Here is a 17,424-nt window from a genome sequence, read left to right as displayed (position 1 = left end):
TACCACAGAAGTACTTGTAAGGTACCACAGAAGTACTTGTAAGGTACCACAGAAGTACTTGTAAGGTACCACAGAAGTACTTGTAAGGTACCACAGAAGTACTTGTAAGGTACCACAGAAGTACTTGTAAGGTACCACAGAAGTATGTAAGGTACCACAGAAGTACTGGTAAGGTACCACAGAAGTATGTAAGGTTCCACATAAGTACTTGTAAGGTACCACAGAAGTATTTTAGGTACCACAGAAGTACTTGCAAGGTACCACAGAAGTACTTGTAAGGTACCACAGAAGTAGGTAAGGTACCACAGAAGTATGTAAGGTACCACAGAAGTAATTGTAAGGTTCCACAGAAGTATGTAAGGTACCACAGAAGTACTTGAAAGGAACTTCTGTGGTACCTTACCAGTACTTCTGTGGTACCATACAGGTACTTCTGTGGTACCTTGGTTCCACAGAAGTATGAAAGGTATCACAGAAGTATGTAAGGCTCCACATAAGTACTTGTAAGGTATCACAGAAGTACTTGTAAGTTACCACAGAAGTACTTGTAAGGTACCACAGAAGTTCTTGTAAAGGTACCACAGAAGTACTTGAAAGGTACCACAGATGTACTTGTAAGGTACCACAGAAGTATGTAAGGTACCACAAAAGTACTTGTAAGGTACCACAGAAGTACTTGTAAGGTACCACAGAAATACTTGTAAGGTACCATTTCCTGAGGCACAATTACAAGTTTCCAATTTAATAAGAGCTGATTTTATTGTCCTTTAATTTAATGGCACAATTATTTTATTCAATGAAGGATTGATTATATCTTTAAATTTTATTAACAAAATGGAAGCCCATATAGTGCTCACGATAAGTGTAGTAGAATCGTATTTTCGCCAGTTTTTTTTATACTGAAATGACCAAATAAAACTAAAACAACTGAAAATCTCTCAAATTCTTACCCAGGCGCTTATCCTAGATTTGACATTAGTACCCTTTGTTACAAGAAAGGCGAGACATGATGTCTGTTTCCTTTATAATAGTATATGATCTGTAGCAGCAATGTCCAATAAACAGGTCATGTCATATTTACTAGTAGCCATTATATTATCAGATGAGACCTATAGCCTGGTGATGAAAAACACACACCAATCTATAAAGATTACCTTCATCCTGAAATGTGAAAGTTATCTTTGATCTGAATACCATAACATGTGATCGCTCATCAACATCAGATGAACTATTGTACTCATGAAGCAATAACACGCTTCTAGTCTCAGTAACATTTACCTTCATCTTAAACTCAGAACTCTGAACATTCAATTGTTTGTGGTATCTTTGGTTCTAACATTCTGAAAGGTTTTATCCAAACGAAAACAAGAATGTGTGACAAACAGGTGAAAAGGTGAACATGGAAAATGCCTCTTCCATTTTCATGGTCATGGCATAAAAAATACTATTACAATCGATTCGTATCACGCTTGATGACTACTTTGTCTCATATTACAACACTATTATTCTTTTGGATTTACATATCGACACAAAAATAATACCATTTTTCCAATTAATGTTCCTTTACAAACCACTTGATAACATGAATTATTTATCGAGTTATTACTTTATATGACAAAATAAACATACTATTTTTATGCAAAAATATTAAAACTGTTAATGGACAAAGACCAATTGGCAATGAAGAATGAGATGTTACCCAGCTTAATATAAAACAAGAGATCCTAGAAGGATCATCATATACTTTACCCTCTTTGCTCTCCATTTTCCTTACATGTACTTTTACCCAGTCTAACAGGAATCTTGTTCATTAACGTAAACCTCGTAATGTTATTTGCCACTATGAAAAAAGGGTATTGTATAAGAATTGCATAACTATATGCAAAATGATAAAAACTTGTTACTCTGACATAAAAAGAAGTGCTGTCAATGACGGATAAATTCTCATTAGGGCAAGGGGTATTTTTAACAAGGGGGTCAAGCTTTAAGGGGAGACAAAATTTACTGCCAAATTTAGGATGGTTGTCTGGTGGCCATCTTGGTTTTCCTATCAGTCCCAAAAATTAACAAGGATTAGAAGGAACCATTTGGAATTCCTCCAGGTAAAATTTGATCCATCTTGTACTATCAATATTTTACTCTGGAAGCTTCTCGAACATCTTGGTTTTCCAATCAGATTCAAAGTTAAATACGAGTATCCAGGGACGGTGGGGAACTTTCAAATGAAACTTGAGAAAGATTTCTTCTGTACTTTCTGAGATATGTGTAAACAAACTTAAACTTAAAGTTCAAGATGGCCACTTGTCAGCCATCGTGGTCTTCTTATCAGTTCATAAATTTGGTATGCATTTTGAAGGAACATGGGGAACCTAAATGTGAAAATTGAGCAAGATCCCTTCAGTACTTTCTGAAAGTTAGCACTAACAAGACTTTGTAAGGAAGGACGGACAGACAGATGGTTACTATAAATAAGCTTTATGACAATTTGTCATACCATAACATAACCAAGTTAACACTGACTCTTTAACCTTACAATTATATTATGCACAGGTGCACTTAAAATGTTACATGAATGTTTAATACTTTTCCCCATCAGGACCCCTTTATAATTAGCATGAAACAAGTGCATAGAACGACCTCAGTATACGCCAGTCATGTTATGGTAAGGATACTGTCAATACCTGTGTAATAGCAAAGCATTCGCACTTCATAGCCAGTATGCTGGTTCCACTGTCACACGATGGTCTTCATATGATCGGACCTGTTCCCTAAGTTGAGATCTACTGAAAGCATCAGTTGATGATGCTTGTGCACTGATAGAATCTAACATCTTGTAACTTTGAAGACAATATTCCAATTCCTCTGCAGTAAACTTTATGCCAGAGCGTTCCAAGTGTAGGATGTTGTTGGGTACAGAATAGGAGATAGATGGAAATGTGATTTGGGTAAATGAGATATCTAAATACTCCAAATTAACCAACTTGCTGACTACAGTGAAGTCCACATCAAGCAAGTTCTCGCAGCATGATAGCAGTAAAGTTTCCAATTTCGTCATGTCGCACAAGAATCCCAAAGAAGAAATGGCTGTGTTTTGTAGGTCGAGCCATGCAATATATTTTGCTAATGATAAGCCCTGTAGAAGACAACAGTCAGGCTCAGGAACATCCCATGCTTGGTAATTCTAAGCAGTGGAAAAAGTGAGCATGCTTTAAAACAATTTTAATTGTATCAACATTGAATTCCAATGGGTCAGGTTGACTTTCTAAATAGTCCTATTCTGGAAAGATACGCCACAATGACGATGTACTGTGGATAAGTTTATGCAGTCGTTTGCAGACTGGTGCAACAAAATTGAGTTAAAATTTCAGAAGGTAGTTGCTCCAACATCTGCAAAATAGAAAAATAGTTTTTTTTTAATCTAATGGGAGTAGTTATGGTACATGGGGTGTCCAGCTGGACGCATATATATGCATTTTTTAAAAACTGTATGTGACACTTATTTATGGGGCATAGCCTAGATACTGAAACTGTCTGTCAAATTCCATACATTCAAGAATAAAATATACAGTTGTGTGACCGCACAACGCACCAACAATAGCGTGCGCACACCGTGCATACATTGTTACATCTTTAACATTTCTTTGTTGTGATTAACTTTACACCATAAGTGATGTTATCATTAATTTTACACCGATAACGGAGTAAAGTTACACGTCAAAAACACCGATATGAAGTAAAGATAACTCTAAAAGTTTACAGTGTACGCACGCACGCACGTACGTACGTATGTTTGCATGCATGTATGAACGCACGTACGTACGTACGTACATACATACGTACATACATAAATTCACCCCCCACCCACCCACCCACCCACTCACACCAACGATTCAATATATCTCTGAACACGAATAGCAGAATTAAGATCTTCACTAAGGAAACTACTTCCTTTAGTCAGTATATTAAGGTTTAGTTCCAAGTTTAAGTGCAAATTTAAATTGGTGTCAAGCTGTAAATGAGACAGATATTATCATATTTTGTCTTTGAGTCATGTATCGAGTGATTGACGTAACTTTATAAACTTGTTTCACAATTGTTGTAAAAAGATTAAGTTTAGTTTTCATACATTGCCCTTTTAAACGCGTGAGCATTTTACTACTCCAACCAGGATTTTCTATCTAAACGGCTTCAACAATCTATGTTAAAGTGTTGTACATGGTTGTCATCAACACCTAGCTTCCACCAACGGAATAAATATACTCTGTCATCCACATGGGTTAATCCGCAGTCAGTATAATGTGACCTGATGGAATGTTGTGTTGGTGCATCCGACGTAGTATTTCAGCTGGATTACACTCTAAAGTCGGCATCAGAATCGCGCTATCGCAAGGAGGCAAATACACCAACATACCGTCTCAAGCATACATATACACATGCACGCATACGTGTGATAAATGGAGGCACGTTCTTCAAATAATTTACCTGTTTATAGGACGTTAAACAAAATAAAACGAAACATCCCTTGGGTTGAGACGGGCAAGTCCCAACCCGATTTGCCCTTCTGGCTCACAAGTAGGATATGGGTCCTTATTAGTCTGTGCTAGAGGCTCCACAATCTTCACACCATATACTAATTAGTTAACTGTGACACTTTATACATAAAGAATAATCTTAGCTTCTTGATAAATAACGATTACATTTCACAAGTTGGTAACTATTTTCACGAGTTCCTACCATGAGTGATTAATATAAAATACAAGTAGTCTTCATCTAGAAACTAATAATTTCTGTATCAAATATATACTGTACTGTTTCAGGTTAAGTTACACCTATTCGAACAAAACATAATTACGATAATTGTATACTTAATGGAATCAAATAAATTGTCTTTGGTCAGACTGTTTACAAATTTTAACGTGGCTATTTTAATATCGATTGCTGACTGAGTAATGTACAGATGTTTCCCTGATATGACCAATGTAATTAAGGTTTACTACAGACTGTCTTCGTTATCTCTCTCCACTAATTTACCGTCTTATGTAACTGATCGTTTGAAGTACATTTTTATCACTCTTCAAATCAGTCAATTAGTTATTAACACTTTTAATAAGTTCATAAGTTACGGATGAGTTAAGCATGAATACGGGCCCTCGTGATTAAACCGGAGAAAAAAGTGTCAATATACAACTCGTACTTAACAACTCCGATAACGGATGTATCAGCCTACAGCCTAGTTGTCTTAAATGTGGGTCATCATTGGTGTCATTTATTACATTTGATTTTTAAATAATCTAAGCGTAATAAATAGTTCAAATATTGCAATTCCAAACTTTTAATAGCACAATTAAATTATTTTGACATGATTTAATCCAAATCACACATTCTCCTTCTAGTTTCCAAAAATCTGTCAAATATGATGAATTAAACATTATCTGTACGAGTAGCCTCTCTTTCAACAACAGCAACATCTATTTCTTATGTTTGTATCAAAGATATACCTTAATTTGCAAGTTAAGTTATATATAGTGTAGTTATTGCAATTGCGTTAATTGACTTTGACAAGAAGCACAGCTTTTTCATGTTTTCTTATCAAATGAAATTGCTTGTAATACATTTAATTACTTGTTATAATACATTTAATTACTTGTTATAATACATTTGATTACTTGTTATAATACATTTAATTACTTGTTGTAATACATTTGATTACTTGTTATAATACATTTAATTACTTGTTATATTTAATTACTTGTTATAATACATTTGATTACTTGTTATAATATTTAAAGTTTTATTACGGGCTATCTCGTTTTCTCTTACCTCCGATATTACCATCTCACCTCACTATTCGGTTAATAGTACACTTTCCACACTCGTACAACCAACCCATCAGCTATATAAACACTTATAATACACTGGTAATCACTCTATCGGTAAACTGGGAGACAATACACGTAGCAGTTCAGATAACAGATATATCCCCCTGTAAAACAGTTGTCTTTGAAACAGAGGAATACACATCGTACATTAAATTGTGCAGTTTCAAAATTTAAACTCCTACCAAACTTGCATTTAGGCACGCATTCTAAAGTAATTAGTTCAAAAGGATATATTCTGAATCTGGTTTCTTATTATCTAGAAAGTATAGGAATCATCTCTATAACTGCTTGCCAAGTTGGGGTATCTGTACGAACACAGATGAATAACCTGTACGAGTAGCCTCCCTTTGAATATGAAACGCCCCAGTAAAATACACGATACTAAGATATAAGCACAGGTTACTCTGGTCAGTTACAAGGATATACACACATGAATGAGGTCCCTAACAAGAATATTCAATACATTTTACTGGGAGTCAGTAACTATAATATAATGAACAACAGATTTCCGTACAGGAAAAAAAAGCCACTCTCATTCCCAATATTTCGGCCCCCTGGCTTTATTCAAGAGCGTCGAGTCTGTATTCACTGATAAAACACAGTGAATGGTGATATAAAAATCCATATAACATCACAAATATGAGGCTATGACCACAACAAGGACGTCATGATTATTTATTTGTCACCCAGATTGCAATTATATTGGCTGTAACTGTAATCTGAAAGACGTCCAATCGTTATATTTACATTTCCTCATACGACCTGTCTTTTATTAATTAGTCGGATGACCTAAATTTATTTCCTGCTGCCGCATCACCTCACTGGTCCAATTCTTGGAACAGCCGCAGACGGCCATTATCGGACCGCCAAACTTTCCAAACAAAATTCGCTATTAAAAAATGTAACCAGGCGACAACTGTTAAATGCAGTTGAAGGCTCTAATTATATGTGCAGAACCTTCCTATTCTGGATGTCTTCATTGTCTACGAAATCGTCAAACCTTGTGACTGTCCATCAATTCACCAGCCTTTGTAATCTAGATGGATTTATTTTTTATTTTTCTTAACTTTCAGTTGTTTTCCCTTCTTGGCACTTTCGAGTTGTTCCAATCTATGGTATGGCTGTGTGTTCACATGATCTGTAATGGTGGTCGTATTTTACCGTTTCGCTGTTGTATTTGTTGTGTTTTGAGTGTACACCTGCTTTTTATGGTTTCGACAGCTCTTTGATAATTCTCTAGCATTTTTGTCTGATTCAACAATGTTTGATGTCAGATAAGCAGAGATATTGCATGGGGGAATCAATTTCAATTGGCTGTAACTGTAATCTGATATCAATTTCATTTGATAAGAAAACGATCGGGAATCGGGGTACCTCGGCCGCCTTGTTGAAAGGCAAGTGCGCTATCCACTGCCTCACCCGGCCACCCGACCATGGTACTGGGTGGTTGTTTGAGTGTGCTGATTAAAAGGTTTAATGTGGTCATATTAGCTTTTTGTAGCCATATGGTTGTTTTGATTCAATGTCTGTGCATTACTCTTGCGAATGCTTCAGACACTATTGAACAGTATGCATGGTTCGATGTCGTTAGTTTTCCTGTCCGTATATGTGCCATCCAAAACTAGGGGTGTCCACCTGAAGGTAGCGGGTTTTTGGTAAGTCGCTTTATATTTCGTTATCCTCACCGAGCCGGTATACGGACGTTTGACTGAAGGTGTATGATAGGCAGGAATTACCTAAGGTTCGATAAACAGTCATGCTATGTAGGTTACAGACATAACAAGAGAAGTAAATCCATAACCCGAACTCAAAATAGATCAAACGAGAGCAAGATAGGAATAAAGGACATGTTTGAATTGGGACCATTGAAAGGGACTAGGGCAGTAAGGCCATGCGTTTCGGAAGGGTAAGCGTTTCCATTGACGACAACCGCCATGTAAATTTGGTTCAAATTCAAGTAATTCTACGTTCTCCCACCACAAATTGGGGTAAGGAAAGCAAAACCCCAAGGTATGCGAATGAGCATAATAAAAAACAACGACCATCAAATCACACAAAAGGACTTAGGCTAGCTACATGCACTACAAAGCTGATAAAAGAAGCTATGCTGGATAGGCACTACATGTCGAAGGTAATGTCAGAGTATGCTGGCTATTTACAGAAATAAAAAAGATTAAAGCAAATAGTTAAGTGTATGAGGAAAAAAATAATACTAATGCATGTTCATATTTACTTTTCTGGAAAAGTTTTATGTTTTGTAAAATTGACATCGTAATTGTTAAACAGACACTTAAATACTTTAAATGTGAATGATTTACGCCCTTGACACGTTCATATTTACCACACGCTGTTCGTGCTTACGTGTAAGTGACAGTACCCAAAATGGATCACCAAACTATCATTTTCTTCATTCATTGAAAAATCACTAGATTAAGTAAATTAGTTCATGGTTGTATCAAAAGAAAAATAACGATGGGTGTTCTTACCATCAAAATAATTACACAGAGCTCACGTGAGATATTTATAGAACAGTCCGACGTCACCCATTAGTGTTCTCGTTTTTTTGTAATTCAGTACCCAAAACAAGTTCAAGTTTCAAGTTCTTTATTACCTTGGGTCGTTTGACTCATCGGTTTCAAAAGTAAGATATATTTACAATATCTACAGACAATACAATACAATACATGCAATACATACAATACAATACCAGCAATGTACAAACAGTATGGAGAGTGTAACAAATTAAGTTAATTGGTTTCTTCTTACATTTGCTGCTTTTATATATTTGGCCAAATTGACAAGTTCTTTTGTGTTATTTACATTAAATAGATTTATCATTTTAAACATACTTGTTTTTTTTACATAGTACTTTTTCAAAAATTTAACACGCAAATCCGAATAACATGGACATTTCAACATAAAATGAAACTCATCTTCAACGTCATTTAAATTACATACAGTACACACTCTAAGACTACGCTCAATATTTTGATATCTACCTTTTTCTATATTTAGATTATGAGCAGATAACCTAATTTTTGTAATCTCTTTCAAATATTCTCTAGATAATGGTTTTCTTAAGTAACACTGTAAATCAAACTGGTTATAAAGATATGTATAGATATATCCCTTTGAAGATGTTCTTACGTTTTCTTTGCATTCTTGTCTATATATATCAATAAGTCTTTCTCTAATAACATTATAACACATATCATCATTTATTTCTGTTTCCCATATGTAACCAAGGCCAATTCTAAATAAATCATTTTTTATGTTTAAAACCCATTTATCCTTATTCTCTAACATATCTTTATAACATGCTTGCAAAATACAATTACTAGTCCTTTTGAACTTAATCCAATATTCAATAATTCTTAACTTTCTTACCAATGACAATGGATACCTCCCAAGTTCTAAATAAACCATAATATTACAAGTATTTTTTCTTACGCCAAGCAGTCGTTTACAAAACAAAGTATGATTTTTTTCAATATCTGGGGCTTTATGAAAGCCCCATATTTCAGAACCGTAGCGTAGAATGCTATTTACATACGTATCAAAAACTTATAATTGAGTTTCAATATTAAAATATTTTTTCCGACATACATTCATAACTGACAACAAAGCCTTCTTCCCTGATCTGCAATTTTTTGTTGTGTTTTTCTAAATGTTCCATTGTAATTTAGTAAGATTCCTAGGTAGTTAAATTCATTTACAATTTCTAGCTGACGACCATTGTATTTCCAACATTCATTATTTCTCAAAATACCCCCATTTCGAAACACAAGAAAAACGGATCACGGCTTGCTTTTTGCAATATTTTTTCTACGCAGACGAACATTTCTTTGTCAGTACTAATTTTTAACATTTTATGATGATCTTTATAATTTGACCGAACATATTTTTTTTTATATTCTGAATTTAATCGTACAGTCCAAAACAGAATACAAAGTCCTCGCACGCGCCATTTTTTAACAATGTAAACAAAAAACTAGATTTTGTGTTTGAAATACGTCTTCTGATGCTATTTGAACTTAAAAGTTAATCATCTCTAGACTGAAAATGATGCATAACTATGTATGATAAGGATAAATTATTGTAATAATGTAACTGTTGACATATTTATTAATTTAATAATTGTCATTGCAAAAAGTGATCCGATTTGTGTACTGATCCGATTTAGGTACCACCTCCTTAATATTGACTGCTCACTATTGAACATAGATTTCGAGAAAATAAAACCAGTACCAAAGGTGTTGTGAGTTACAGAGCGAAAACAATATCTAAATAAAACATCTACGGTAACCTTATACAGCAGGATTGGTATTCGGTTCCATTTCTACAATGTGACAAATATCATCATTCCCATAAGTGATTAGATTAAATATAATGGAAGGCCATTATCTGTGAACATAGTTATGTCCATTTCTCCCATTTATGAATCAAAACCTAATTATAATTTGTACGATTTAGTTAAACACAGATGGCCCCTTTGCGTGGGCATGGCTGTAATGCTGATAATTTCTCTATTATGACAACATAATTAGAAAAGTAGATAAATAGAAAATTGAGCAGTTTGCAGTTATGTATAATTTTAAAAACACTTTAAAAGGTTATAACATTCACTCGGTGGTATATCGGTGTGAACTATCCAGACCGGTGCTCTTCAAAACTAAAAATGGATTTTAGCAACATACCTATGGTTGGTAAATAAATTCATGCGTATGTACATTGTACCTTAGAATCTTCAGTCTTGAAATACATTCTTAGAAGTTTATATAAAACATTTATTTAATATCAATATCTATGAGCAATTCTTGCCAACGTTGTATTTAGAAAACACAATTGCAGTCTTGTTCCCTGCTAGCAGAATTAAGATTAAAGAAAATTGAAAACAGTTTATCAAATGATCTCCGTAACGCGATTTTTTTTTATTAAAAGATAAGATTTACAAGTGCTGAATGGTTTTGAGTAGGCGAGGAGGACATGGTAGTTCTGTATTTATTATGTTCCCCAAAAATGTTCGGGAAGCATATAGTTGCCGCTTTGTCCGTCCGTCCGTCCTTTACGTGCCCAGAGCATAACTTTACTCACATTTAAGCTAGGATCATGAAACTTGATGTGTACATCACTCATACTAAGACGATATGCACTGTGCGCGCATTTAAGATAGGATCATGAAATGAAATTTAAAAAAGCCTTTCGTTGAATTCTGACTATCTCCCATACAATTTACAATACCAAAATATTCATAGACACACATTACTATCAGTGCTTGTAGCTGGCATATAGTAGAATGCATATCTTATCAGTTAAAATGTCTTCATATTTCATAGCTGAAGCATGTGCTATGTGTCAGACACATATTACATGTATGTAATGTGTTAAAACATTATTTTCCTTCTTCCAAACTCCCCATTTCAACATATTTTTAACAATATCCATCATAAATCTAACCAAATGCAAAATTCACAAACAGGAGAAGCCTCCAGTACAGTTGTTTTCGTGGAGCATACATCAGTTCCAATGATACTCTTGTTTTTTACTGTGTTGGCAAAAGTTAAAAAAACAATTTGAGTTGAACCAACCGAAAATGTTAGTTGTGGTCGGTCCAAACAAAAAGAGGGCAATGTTTCAGACGGAAGAAACGCCAAAAGGATGATTGTTTTGTCAATTTAACGCCCCAAAACACCAGATCTTGTACACATTTCGTCTGGGGGAAATAACGCTCTCTAATATTTTGATAAATTTAAAATAGCTAATGCACAACAAAGCACAGGGGCCACGGTGACCAAGTGGGAGGCATCTGACGTTCTGCTATCACTACCCCTCCACCATTTGGTCGCGGGTTCGAGACCTGCGTGGTGCAGTTGCCAGGTATTGGCCGTAGGTCGGTGTTTTTTCTCTGATAACTCCAGCTTTGATAAAACCTGGTACGTCCTTAAATGACTTTAGCTGTTAATAGGACGTGAAAAACACACAAACCAAAACATCCTAGAGACAACCAGGAAACTAAGTTACTGAATTAAGAAAACTATGCACGCGGCACTACTTTTTACGAATATTTGAACTCAAAATCGATAACACAAGGGCAACATTAAAACACAGTAAAGATTTACATGGACATTTTTGAATAAGTACAACAGTAATAAGACCATGTGTTCTGGAATAACATTTCTTTTAGCAATTTCAGACCAGGTCTTGAACAAGTTCATATCATCATTTATTTTTTACGAAAAAGTTCATTCTTTGATAACAGATATGTCCCTCACTGATTTCATTTATTAAACTTTATCGAAATTAAATCTTAAACTATTCTTTAATTAAATGCTTGCAACAATCAATCCGAGGGATTAATCGCATCAACCCTTATCCCATCAACTATTTATCTATCGATATGATAGACCAGACTATACACTCCATCATGACAATTAATATAACATTCTTGTTTTGCATATATAACTGCTTATATGTCTGTCATATCATAGGAATGCATAATAAACCTTAAGAAACTCAACTGTTTTATAAAACCTGAACACCATTTATACATAATGTAATTTAAAGGATTTTTTTTTATGTTTTTCATTTATGCAAACTGATTTAATAATTTTAGCGAATACCGTCCTTTGGTAACTCTGTTTTAGTGTAGGTGCGCTCAATAGGCTTGGTCCCTATATCTTGTATCCCTGTTCTATTTGACTATTAAAAAACAACACACATTCGCTTTCCTTGTCTTCAACATACATGTATACCAAATTATACATTTACTAAAGCAGTAGCCGTGCCGGTATGAATTTAGACGAATGAAAATAGATAGATCACATCGTATTAGAAGTAATGATGGTAGGTAATATTGTAAAAATTGCTGACAGGAACAATTTAACTGATAGAGGAGGCGGGTCTTCAACCTAGGTCATGACCTAATTCGTATTCGAGGGCATATATAGAGGCTGGGCAGTTGTTTCAGCACACTTACATATTTTTCTACTTTGTGGTGTTTGGTATCGTACGGTAAAGGACAGAAAATGGTAACAATCTGCAGCCTCGTCGTCCTCATGTTGTCCGCGTGCCTGGTGACAGCCAGGCCGGGTATGTATATTAATACGCATGGCACGATGGCACCGTGAAGTTAGCACCGGATTCGTTTTTCGTTTTTTGTTATTCGAATAACGAATAACGAGTTTTCCCGTTATTCATTTTTTTTTCGTTATTCAAATAGCAAATAAGGTACAGCAGTGCTTTTGGATATCCAGTTAACGATTATAACACACCAAGGCCAAATACGGCAGTGTTTAGGTGTATGAGTTCGAAAAACGAAAAACTAAAAACGAATAACGAATAACGAATAACGAGTTTTCCCGTTATTCGTTATTCCAAAATATTTTTTTGTTTTTCGTTATTCAAATAGCAAATAAGGATCATTAGTGTTTTTTGGATACCCAGATAACGACTCTAACACGCCAAGGTCAATTACGGCAGTGTTTTAGCGCATGAGCTCGAAAAACGAAAAACAAAAAACGAATAACGAATAACGAGTTTTCCCGTTATTCGTTATTCTTTTTTTTTTCGTTATTCAAATAGCAAATAAGGTACAGCAGTGCTTTTGGATATCCAGTTAACGATTATAACACACCAAGGCCAAATGGGGCAGTGTTTAGGTGTATGAGTTCGAAAAACGAAAAATGAATAACGAATTTTCCCGTTATTCGTTATTCAATTTTTTTTTGGTTTTTCGTTTTTCGTCATTCAAATAGCAAATAAGGTACCGCAGTGCTTTTGGATATCCAGTTAACGATTATAACACACCAAGGCCAAATGGGGCAGTGTTTAGGTGTATGAGTTCGAAAAACGAAAAATGAATAACGAATTTTCCCGTTATTCGTTATTCAATTTTTTTTTGTTTTTCGGTATTCAAATAGCAAATAAGGTACAGTAGTGCTTTTGGATATCCAGATATGTTCAAAACAAATATGTTGAAACAAAATACCGAAGGGTCAACAAAATAGTAATTCAAATTCAAAGTTGATAAAACAATGACAATATTATAACAAAAAGAAGATCTACGCGGTCACCCTTAACAAAGTGCATACATAATAAGACCAGGTGCTCGCTCCAGAAGAGTAGGGGCTGGCGTTATAAGTTGTGCAACGGCTAAGTTGTGCTACGAGGTAAGTTGTACCACTAGCAAAAAAGGTCATTTGTTTTAAGTCGGAAGTGACGTCATAATCGACCATTTTCGAAGCCGTAATTATTCAAAGAATGCGATGTAAAATGGTGAGTAAATGTTTGTACTTGTCAAATTTTGTATCCCCGAAAGGTACAAAAGTGTTTTCTTACCAATTTTTAATTTTTCACACGTTTGATTCATACTGAGCAAGTAAACACTCTATAGACAATTGCGCATCTAACGATGGTAAAAATGCTTTCATATGACAAATGTACACAAAGTGAATTACTCACTATCAATCTTGCGGTAAGTTGTGCCACTTGTTATGCACTGACTAAATCTGCGAGTGGCACAACCTGCCCAGCCACGGTGCCCATGTATATATGCAATCTGATTTGGTCCACCGGACGGCGTTGTATATGTTCTGAAATAAGTGTAGCTATTGACATCAATGAGCTTTCGTAGTAGTTATTGTCGGTGCTTTGTTTTAAAGTGTTGGGGCAAAACTAATCGAATCTTATGTCGAATTGTATAACATTCCGCCCCACAAATTTTAAACAAGGCCTTATATAAGCACATTGCATACAAAGGAGCCTAGTTGTGTATTGTGGTAAAACATATATGTCTGTCAGTGTTCACCACATGTTTATGCTCTGTACCTATGTTGCACAACTTATCCCGTTTAGCGGCACATCTTACCTCATTTGCGGGGTAAGATGTGCCGAGAAAAAACGACAAAACTTGAAATGCTTACCAACCCTATAGCTACAGTGTACCTACAGAACTAAATTTAGCAAACTTAATCAGCAAGAATTTTTTACGTTTTACCTCATAATTAAATGTTACAGAAAATCTGCACTCAGTTGTCTGAAAATCGAAATAGAGCAAAAATGGCACAACCTGCCTCGGCCTCCCGTATACATCTTCTGCTAAATTATTGAGCTGTAAACTAAACTACTGCATATCGTTAAATACATATTTTAGCACAACTCTTATAATTTATACATGTTCTGGTATTATTCGTTTACTCTCGACAATAGTGTCGTAATAAAAGCACGGATCATTTAAACGAATTTGGATATTGGATAACATTAAAAAAGAAAATGTTCGCATAATTTCTCAGCGTATGTCACTGTCATTTAACATCGATAAGAAACAAGTTACAACTGATTTTCTCGTTCGATGGCTCAGGTGTCAGCGTAGTTCGGGTAGTTTTGTTGAAAAAACGCGAATGATGTACCGGTACCTTTTCAACGGGGATTACTTTTCAACGTTACACCGGTGTTGATGCATCCTCACATATGAACGATAGTGCTGATGTGTGCAGAATGCGGGTATGGTAAACAAGGTAAGTCGATTGAAAACACGAAATTTTAAGTAAATTAACAAAGAATAACCTGATGTATTAGTCCAACTAAAGTTATGATTATATTGTTGGATCGAATGTATTAACTTTACAAAGTCGCGCGCAAAGGGACATGTCACGTGTATAATCCGTGTCTGTGCAAATTACAATCAACATTAAAAAGGTACATATCAAATGACACGTGCCCTTGTGCAATTCATTTTGTTATTATTGCATCATGTTTATTAAGGGCAGGGTTTCTAAACGCATACATGTAAATAAACATCATCTTCATTTACAGCTCCATTTTTTTCATTTCAACAATTTTTATTGACAAAATAATGATGGTATATATATGGTGTCAATGATTAGGCAACAGGCATAGCCTATGTAAGCCCTCCCCTTGAAATGACACGTTCCCTTGGGCAATTCACCATGTTCACTTTGTTTTTGTAGTATCGTGTTGATTGAGGGTAAGGTTTTTGAATGCATACAGCTTCCAGTTTATTGATGAAACCGTATGGAGATTAACTCCGCAAAGAAGTACTTAAAACATATAAATAAACGTCCTATTACGCATAGCTCTATTAGAATGTACTCGTATTCAAACACGTTTAAATTAAATGGCGCGAAAAAAATGTATCTACGTGACGTTCTGTTTCTTAAATGATAATCATCATGGCATCTAAAACATTCTATCATAATTTAAAATGGCCACGACGACGTTCATAGAAAAAAAAAGTAAAGTTGGTAAGAAATAAATAAGGGGCAAAATAGATTCTGGCACCACTACAAATACAATAATTTAACTATATAAAACATGTACAGATCAGCTGAAATTAGCAATGTAAAGAATTATCTGTGGCATTTCCTATTATACTCGAGCCTATGTTTGGTATGCAACGTTTGGTACACAGAAAGCGAAAGTAGTGATATAAATATAAAACGGACGCTGTTTTAATTTCCGAAATTCGCACTATAGATACTGAAAATGATTAATTTATAATGCAAATAACAATAATACATATAAAATATATGATATTAAATATAACAAAAATTTAACAGGGTGCAACATTTACCCCCTGGTTCGATAAATGTCGTCCTCGACATCAAATATTACAGATATTTCCTAAAAATTTGCATACTAAACTATTCAGTTATCGAAAAACAACAGGCAATACGCATGATCTAAATCACATGGTACACTGAAAATACAGCGTATTTAGTACTTTGTACATACAGCTACAGTTAAAAGTGTCTCCAAAGTGTTGTCTAGTCCTGGGGAGAACGCTGTGTCCGTATCTAACGACCTCAAATAATCTGTCTTCACATCCCAATCAGGTGGTTTCTCCAGTGACACTTTTATCACATATCATCACTGTCGCATCCATGCCGTATGGCACGCCAACTTAACTTTTAATACCCAAAAGAGATATCTCATATACTTTAAGAGATATCTCATAAACTAATTGAGATATCTCTATTAATATATGAGATATCTCATAAACAATTGAGATATCTCAAAAACAATTGAGATATCTCATATAATCCGAAATTAATTGAGATATCTCTATTATAATTAAAGATATCTCTATTACAATTAAAGATATCTTTAATTCTAATAGAGATATCTCAATTACATTTAAAGATATCTCTATAATAATGAAAGATATCTCTATTACAGTTAAAGATATCTCTATTACAATTAAAGATATCTCAATTACATTTAAAGATATCTCTAATTCAATAAGAGATATCTCTAATTCAATTAGAGATGTCTCAATTATAATTAAAGATATCTCATACAAGCTGTTATAGAGATAGCTTTAATTGTAATAGAGATATCTTTAATTCAAATAGAGATATCTCAATTAGAATTAAAGATATCTCAATTACATCTAAAGATATCTCAATTACCAAATTATATGAGATATCTCTATTAGAATTAAAGATATCTCTATTACAATTAAAGATATCTCAATTACATTTAAAGATAGCTCTAATTCAATTAGAGATATCTCTTACTTAATTAG

At 34.5% G+C, this 17,424-nt stretch overlaps 1 protein-coding gene across 3 annotated transcripts in view; it reads left to right on the top strand.

Annotated features, from left to right (window-relative positions):
* LOC110451384 overlaps positions 1 to 17,424 on the top strand; it is a 47,807-nt gene that overhangs the window by 17,849 nt on the left and 12,534 nt on the right. Inside the window, exon 1 of one of the 3 annotated variants that reach the window (XM_021499363.1) lies at positions 12,843 to 12,968. The exons of 1 other annotated variant lie outside the window; for it this stretch is intronic. In XM_021499363.1, the coding sequence (XP_021355038.1) occupies positions 12,905 to 12,968 (64 nt within the window). In that variant the 5' untranslated portion in view covers positions 12,843 to 12,904. Of the gene's footprint in view, positions 1 to 12,842; positions 12,969 to 14,133; positions 14,154 to 17,424 lie in introns of those variants that run through there. One more of the 3 variants, XM_021499362.1, reaches the window with a different exon arrangement.

Source organism: Mizuhopecten yessoensis, unplaced genomic scaffold, assembly GCF_002113885.1.
Source record: "Mizuhopecten yessoensis strain PY_sf001 unplaced genomic scaffold, ASM211388v2 scaffold5979, whole genome shotgun sequence".
Classification (NCBI taxonomy): Eukaryota; Metazoa; Mollusca; class Bivalvia; order Pectinida; family Pectinidae; genus Mizuhopecten; species Mizuhopecten yessoensis.
This window is presented reverse-complemented; position numbering and strand designations above follow the sequence as displayed.